The sequence below is a fragment of the Dioscorea cayenensis genome, chromosome 9, assembly GCF_009730915.1.
Source record: "Dioscorea cayenensis subsp. rotundata cultivar TDr96_F1 chromosome 9, TDr96_F1_v2_PseudoChromosome.rev07_lg8_w22 25.fasta, whole genome shotgun sequence".
In the NCBI taxonomy this organism is placed as follows: domain Eukaryota; kingdom Viridiplantae; phylum Streptophyta; class Magnoliopsida; order Dioscoreales; family Dioscoreaceae; genus Dioscorea; species Dioscorea cayenensis.
This window is the reverse complement of record NC_052479.1, coordinates 5,475,521-5,484,284: the sequence shown is the minus strand read 5'-3', so window position 1 is coordinate 5,484,284 and position 8,764 is coordinate 5,475,521. Positions and strand designations below refer to the sequence as shown.

Genomic DNA, 8,764 nt, shown 5'->3' with positions numbered 1-8,764 from the left:
TACAATGGTCCACGTCTATGTCCTGATATTACGATGAAAAGATCAACGAAAGGAAGACCAAAATCTACACGGATTCATAACGAGATGGATATTAGGGAAGGTGTTCAGCAAAACATTGTGGTTTATTTCGCAATGAAGGACATAGTCGCTAAAATTGTCCCAGCATTGTCGGTTCAAGTAGTCGGTCGTAATGTACTCTAAATGTCTTTTTTGTTGTAATTTTTTTAATGATGTAAGCCTTCCATATAATTATAACATGCAATGACTTATTATTAAAGCCTTTTTGTTAAAGCATATGAAGAAAAAACAAATGCAAAGAAAAAGTAACTTTAAAAAAGTACACAGCATAGAACACCAAGCAAAAAAATACTACGGATGGTTTTTAGCGACACAATAAAGAAAAAAACAACAACTAATACAAGAGTCTACTCTCACAGTTTACTACCGCCACCTCCTCAAGAATCATCGAGGTGGATGGATATCTCATCGAGCAATCCCCGTGGCCTAGGTCTTCATGCTTTCTCACCGGCGGGTCGTCATCGATGATTCATCCGAATCGTGTATATCGAGGTCGGAGTGTTCGGGTTCGCATCAAAGTACGAAGGGTTTGGGGGTGACTCCCAGTCTTGTTGCCAAAATGAAGTTGAATGACTATATTGTCCGTGTTCCATAGGTGGATGAGGTTGATACTCAAATAAATTCCGCACAAAGTCCATCCTGAAATCAACAAAGTATCTACTGGGCTCAATTGGAGGAAATCCATGGAGATGAGATGATCGAGTAACGTTGATATCATCTGATGAGTGAAATGACTGATACCCTTCATGATGTGGGTATTGAGCAATATGTGCCTCGTCATGTTCGGCCCGAGAACTATACCGACGACGTCTTCGTACAGGAGGACTTGGTGGTGGCACATCTACAACTACTGTTGGAAACGCTCTTAGGGGCGCTGGAAGAGTGTTCCCTCTCGTACGAGGATCCAACAGGTCCTGATCCAATAGTATGGTATTAGTAGTATACCACTCATAATATTCCACCGACATTGCGTTATTCTCGGCAGGAACATGGAGGCTGAGGCAACGTGACGCTCTATCTCTCCAGTATCCAATCCATCTTCTGTGCATCAATGCCCAATCTGTGTCAATTCTGCCACAAAGATCATGATCATAGGTCGGTCTAATGCAAACTGGATCTGTTTGGTGCCACTCAACAACTTCGAAGCAAATCAATGATGTAAACGCAGTCCATAAAGGTCTGTCCACGAAAATGTCATGTGGCATTTGTGCGATTATCTCGTTCAAATCATAAGGCCGCCATATAAACCGTTCAAAATTATTTACCAAATAATCAACGATTATTAATATCTAAAATATGTGTATGAATTATCAGTTTTTTTAACAACATTACCTGTTGCATCTCCAACCGATCTAGTAACTACCTATATATCTTCACATTGTGCTTGTTGCTGCAGCTATCATCATCCACTTCAATGTGCTCCCACCTAAAAAATGAGAATGAATTATAATTTCAATGTATTATAATTAAGTGTAAAATGAATCATCAATTTAATTTGCTCTCACCTTTGAGCCAGAGGAAAGGATACAAAAGCACGGGTTCGAGGGGATATACTTGAAATCCTGTACCATGCCCATGATTGAAGTAATATCATAGATCCACTGATATTTTTCATATCCTTGTTGGATGCACAACATAAAGACCTGTACAGGGTTGCTAGACATGCTGAACCCCAATTGTATCTTCCTGCTTCTATAAAATCCCTCAGAAGTGGTAACCACTTAAGATGAACCATGTTCTGAGACATATCTGGCATGAGGACACAACCGATAAGCCTTAGGGTATAGGCACGTGCATAACATTCTATCTGTCGTTGACCTGCATCGTATGGTAACATGCCAAATGTTTCCTCAAGCCACGTTAGAGTTATACTCTGACCTTTCCTTTGCTCCGCCGGTGGGACCACTCCAAGCAACTCTGCACAGACAGCACTTCCTAAGCCAGAAGTTTGCCCGAGGACTTCGAGGTCGTTAATGGGTAAGCTAAGTAATAGCGCCACATCTTCCAACGTGATTGCTGTCTCACCGCATGTAAAGTTAAACATGTGTGTTTCAGTCCACCATCTCTCCACTAATGCGCTCACAAGAGCGGCATCAATTTGAGCCGCATGATAGAACCCGACTTCTCTTAAAAGGCCTATGATTTCTGGAGGAGGCTCTACGATAGACACATGTCTACACCTAAGAACCCGATCAGGCTGTAGAAAGTTATAAATTAATCAATTTCATATTAAATGAAAAAATAAAATAGGTTGACTTCAAAAAATATAAGACACGAAAAAATCATAAATCCGAACATATGCCATCGAAAAATTAAATATGATTGATGAAGAGTAAACCATAAACATTGGTGTGTTATTTATGTAATACATCATCTATCTAACCTAATAATATAATTATTAATATGATTAATAATTATGAAATAATACAATTATTAATATAAACTAATGACTTAATATAATTTTTAATAAAAAAATTAACCTAATAATATACCAAGTTATCTAAATAAACATGCCTCACCATAATATAACAATTATTAATACAATAAAAAATTAACCTAATAGTATACTTGGTTATCTAAAATAATGACTTAATACAATTATTAATAAAAAAATAACCTAATAATATATTAGGTTATATAAATAAACATGCTTCAAGGTTAATATAACAATTATTGATACAATAATTAATTATGACATAATAAAATTATTCATAAAACCTAATGACATAATACGATTATTAATAATAAAAAAATTACCCTAAAAATATAGTGGGTTATCTAATTAAACATGATTGGGGTGCTAATAAGATAATTATTAATACAATTAATAATTATGATATAATACAATCATTAATAAAAAATAATGACTTAATACAATTATTAATAAAAAATAACCAAATAATATACTAGGCTATCTAAATAAACATTCTTCATGGTTAATATAACAATTATTAATACAATAATTAATTATGACATAATACAATTATTAATAAAAAAATTACCCCAAAAATATAGTGTGTTATCTAATTAAACATGCTTCGGCCACTAATAAGATAATTATTAATACGATTAATGATTATGACAAAAAAAATTTATTATTTGAAACTAATGTCTTAATATAATTATTAATAAATAATTAATTTCAACGCTATCTAAGTATACAAAAATATTACATTTTTTGACAAACTGGATGAAATGTGATTACTCTGTAATCTTAAGAACGCCATCGAAGATTATCAACAGAAATCCCGTACACGTGTAAGTATAAATCACCCGAACAATTAGAACTTGAAATAAGATTAAAATGGAAGAAAATGAGAGGGGGAGGGGGGATAGTATGAAGTGGGAAGTGGGTATTATATAAGAAAAAATAATAATAAAATAATTCAACGGATAAATTTATATCCGTTAGAAAAGTGGCTTTTTTTATTTTTTTAAAAATGCAGAGAAAGTCTGATAATGCAAACAGTTGGTTGTTTAGTTTTTTTTTCTTTTTTAAAAATGCAGAGAAAGCCTAATAATGCAAACCTCATAAGGCTTTTTTTTTGCTTTTTTAAAAATGCAGAGAAAGCCTGATAATGCAAAAGTAAACAACCGTTTAATTTTTTTTTTTAAATTAAAAAAAGGGGAAAACGGGAGTTCATCTCCCGTTTTCATTTTTTTTTATTAAAAAAATTATAAAATTTTGAAAACGGGAGAAACTCTCCCGTTTTCTATATTTTTAAAATTAAAAAAATAAAAAATGCCGAAAACGGGGAAAATTTTACCGTTTTCCACCAACTTGCGTATTTTGGTAAATAATCCCAAACATGCGTAATTTAGTAAATATATGTTTTTGTAATATTTAAAAAAAAGCCTTTTGTTAGTCACCCCAAAAATATTTATATTAAGGTATTGAAGTATATTAAATACAAAAAGTAAATTTTAAAAAATAATATTTTATATTTTATAAATTTTTTAAATAGATAAGTAAATAGGCTCTAAAAAGAGTTTTTTTAATATTATAAAAATAATTACTAAAATACACATGTTCTAGATTATTTATTAGAATGCGTCCTGTTTTCAACACTTTTATTTTTTTAATTAAAAAAAATGTGAAAACGGGATAGGTTTTCTTGTTTTCTGGTTTTTTAATTTTTTTAATAAAAAAGGAAAACGGGAGTCTCCCATTTTTCTTTTTTAACAAAAAAATCTTAATGGATGCTTAATGTTGTCATTAATTATATTAGAAAATAATAGTTAATTTATATTTTTTTATGTTTTATTTTTTAAAAAAAACTATGAATCCTGAAAATATTAGAAATAAAACAATCAAACATACACTAGTAAAAAATTATTACGAGAAGTATTTAGTACAAAGTAGGACAGTCAAACATGAACCGGTCAGTAATTAGAACGATAAAACTTGCACCGATATATAATTAGTACAAAGTAGGGTTGTTAAACCTGTACCGGTCAGTAATTAGTACAAAATAGAACTGTCAAACATACATCATCGGTCAAACCTGTACTGATTAGTAATAAGTACAAAGTAGGTCGGCCAAATCTGCACCAGTCAGTAATTAGCACGAAGTAGGTCGATCAAACTTGCAATGATCAGTAATTAGCACAAAATAGGTCGGTCAAACCTGCACCGATCAATAATTAGCACAAAGTTAGATAGTCAAACCTACACCAGTCAATAATTCTCATAAAGTAGAATGGTCAAACTTGTACCGGTCAATAATTAGGACGGTCAAACCTGCACCGATCAGTAATTAGCACAAAGTAGGTCGGTTAAACCTGCACCGATCAATAATTAGCACAAAGAAGGACAGTCAAACCTACATCGGTCAATAATTCTCACAAAGTAAGATGGTCAAACCTGCACCTCTCAGTAATTAGAACGGTCAAACCTGTAATGATCATAAATGAAAATAGTCAACATTCGAGCTCTTTATATAAACCAACCTTAGTAGCCCATTTTCATTCTTGCATACTATTTACTCTCTTTCAACTCACTCACCCATACTTCTTCTTGTCATCAACAATGGCAAAGACTTCACTTGTTTTGGTTTACTACAACGGTTCAATCACTGCAAGTGAAGACACAATTATATTTTTCGCCGGAGATCAATCATATTTTTAAGTCGAAGATGACATCTCTTATAAAAACTTAAAGAGATCCATTGAAGAAAATATTGAGACTACGGACAATCAAGGAGTGTCATGTATTAAATACCGACTCCCAATTTCTTCAGGATCCGGCAAGATTTGCTATCGGTCATTCAAATTGCATAATAACCGAAATGTTCGGATGATGTTTGATTGCCACAAAAAAAAATCCCGATATTGGCATTATTGAATTGTACACGGAGTTTAGTGGCACAGAAAATTACGTGATGACCGAATTGCCACAAAAAATTTCTGACAACAAACAGCCACAAATGACCAAGTTCAACGCAACATGGGATGGGAGGGGATTTCATCACCATGACAAGTTAATGAACCTGAAAGGCTCTCTATGAAGTGGAGGGCACAAGATGATCCAACACCCAGTATTGATTTTACTAATTCACAACATTCAGTTGGCGGAACAAGTTCTTTCCATGGTACTCATGAAACCGAATTCAGTCGGTATGGGTGATCCAATGGAGGCAATAAGGATAACGATAGTAACAACTTTGGGGAGGACACTGAAGCAAGGGTTGATGACATTCACTTAGAAGACCGCATGATAGAATCCCCCTTCACATATAAATTTACGATGGCACCAATGGAGCCTCCAACACATATGCGGACCTTTGATTTGGAAGCAATGCCCGTACAAGAATTCCCGCATGATAGAATCCCCCTTCTCTTAAAGGGCCTATGATTTCAGGAGGAGACTCTACAATAGACACATATCTGCACCTTAGAACCCGATCAGGCTATAAGAAGTTATAAATTAATCAATTTCATAATAAATAACACAAATAGAAAAATAAAATAAGTTGACATGAAAAAATATAAAAGCACGAAATAAATCATAAATCCAAACATATATCATCGAATAATTAAATATGATTGCACACTAAACCATAATATACTAGGTTATCTAAATAAACATGCTTCGGCCCTAATATAACAATTATTAATACAATAATTAAATATGACATAATACAATTATTCATAAAAACTAATGTCCTAATACAATTATTAATAAAAAAAATTAGCCTAAAAATATAGTGGGTTATCTAATTAAACATGTTTGGGGCGCTAATAAGATAATTATTAATACTGATTAATAATTATGACATAATACAATTATTAATAAAAAAAATGACTTAATATAATTATTAATAAATAATTAACCTAATAATATACTAGGTTATCTAAATAAATATGCTTTGACACTAATATAACAATTATTAATACAATAATTAATTATGACATAATAAAATTATGGGATAAATTGCTAAAATTATTCATAAAAACTAATGACATAATACAATTATTAATAAAAGAATTAGCCTAAAGTATAGTGGGTTATCTAATTAAACATGGTTGGGGCGCTAATAAGACAATTATTAATACAATTAATAATTATGACATAATTCAATTATTAATATAAACTAATGATTTAATACAATTATTAATAAAAATTAACCTAATAGTATACTAGGTAATCTAAAAAACATGCTTCGGCGCTAATATAACGATTATCAATACAATAATTAATTATGATATAATACAATTATTCATGAAAACTAATGACAATATACAATTATTAAAAAAATAGCCTAAAACTATAGTGGGCTATCTAATTAAACATGTTTGGGGCGCTAATAACACAATTATTAATATAATTAATAATTATGGCATAATATAATTATTAATAGAAACTAGTGACTTAATACAATTATTAATAAATAATTAACCTAAAGGTTATCTAAGTATAAAAAAATTACTTTTTTTTGGCAAAACGAATGAAATATGATCACCTTGTAATCTTAACAACGCCATCGAAAATTATCAACAGAAATCTCGTATACGTATAAGTATAAAACGGAGAAAATGGGAATGGAGGGGATATGGTATGAAGTCGAAGGTGGGAAGTGGGGATTAAATAAAAAAATAAAAAATAATAATAATAAAAATGCAACGGTATTATAGCCATTACCCACCACTGACTAAAGACCACTAATATAGATATTATATATATAATATAATATATTTTTCAAAAAGAGAGTGGAAAACGGAGAAATTCTCCCATTTTTCACTTTTCATTAATTTTTTTTAAAAAAATCGAGAGCAATTTCTGTTTTCCATAATTAATAATAAAAAAAAACAAAAACGGGAAAACATTTCTCGTTTTCACCAAAAATGTGCATTCTAGTAAATAATCCAAAACATGCATATTTTGGTTTTTTTTATTTTTTTTTATTTTTTTGCAATATTTTAAAAAAAAAGCTCTAAAATGAGGCAAGTAAAAAAGAACATGTTAAAGTTACGTTATAGTTTAAATTGGTTAATGAGTCATCTTGGGTTCATACCACAAAACCTTAATATTTCTCTATATAAACTCTTGCATTCTTTATCTAATGAAATATACAAACTATTTTTCCTATCATCGCATGGTACCAGTGCACTGCGTTAAACCCTAGCCATCGCAGCTGCCACTCCAAACCCTAGCCTATAACCCGCCGCCACCACCTCTACTACCAGTCGCCGCTCATCTCCCGTGCGTTTCCATTGTTCTACGGGCACCTGGTGATGTTCTTCAGCTCTTACCAAGAGATGACCTTGCCTTGTTACTGAAGGATTTGTCTCTTCGTCATCATGTCGTCAGTCTACCTTCTTAGCTTCTCGTGGGTGTAGTAAAAGTTCCTTTCACGATAGTCAAGAAGCAGATCGTGGTGATTCTCGGAGTAGGTTTGTGTGAATCTTCTGTCGACGAACGGACCACACTAAGGATCGTTGTTAGGATAAGCATAATTGCCCGATAGTGGCCAATGCTAGTACAGAGGTGCTTGATCCGTCACCCACTTCCAGTGCTGAACAGTTAGTCGCTATCTCTCAGGCTGACTTTGCGTGGTTCTAGCAACTACAGGGTATAGCTTCTCACGCCATAGCTTATTTTCCTATTTCCTTAGGTAATGCCTTTCTTACTTCCAGGGACAGTTTCTGGATTATTGACTCCAGTGTCTCCTCTCACATGATAGGTACAAAATCTTTTTTTTCTAAAATCTTTCTCAGTCTATTTTTCATTCTGTGACAATTACCGATGGATGATCGTGCTTAGTATCTAGAGAGGGAGTTGCTCAAGCTTCCTCTCAGCATAGACTAATTGATGTTCTTTTCGTACCTGAATTTCCTTCCAACTTGCTATCCGTTTCTGTGATCACCAAACATTTTAAATTGTAGTGTGGCCTTTTTCCCTTTTTCACTGCATTTTTCAGGATCTGTAGACGGGGAAGAGAATTGGTCTGGGATGTAATCATGGTGACGGCTTGTATACGTTGGTGTGTGATGATATTCCTCATGGTTTGGCTGCTTCTGTTTCTTACTCAGAGTCAGCACTAATATGAGACTATAGATTGGGTCATCCTTCTTTTAATTGTCTTCAGCAGATTTTGCCTTGGATTCAGGTTGATTTGTTTCAATGTGAGTCATGCCAGTTGGGTAAGCATCATCGTGCTACCTTTACACGTTCTACTCTAGTGTC

The 8,764-nt window shown here is 32.8% G+C and overlaps 1 protein-coding gene across 1 annotated transcript; it reads right to left on the bottom strand.

The window, feature by feature from the left end:
* Positions 1-1,437: 1,437 nt before the first annotated feature.
* On the bottom strand, positions 1,438-3,305 carry LOC120268425 (protein MAIN-LIKE 2-like). Its single transcript, XM_039275844.1, has 4 exons — positions 3,252-3,305; positions 1,722-2,275; positions 1,584-1,640; positions 1,438-1,504 (listed from the first exon to the last, which is right to left on the bottom strand). The coding sequence occupies exons 1-4, from the start codon at positions 3,303-3,305 to the stop codon at positions 1,438-1,440; spliced, it is 732 nt and encodes a 243-aa protein (XP_039131778.1).
* Positions 3,306-8,764: the final 5,459 nt, after the last annotated feature.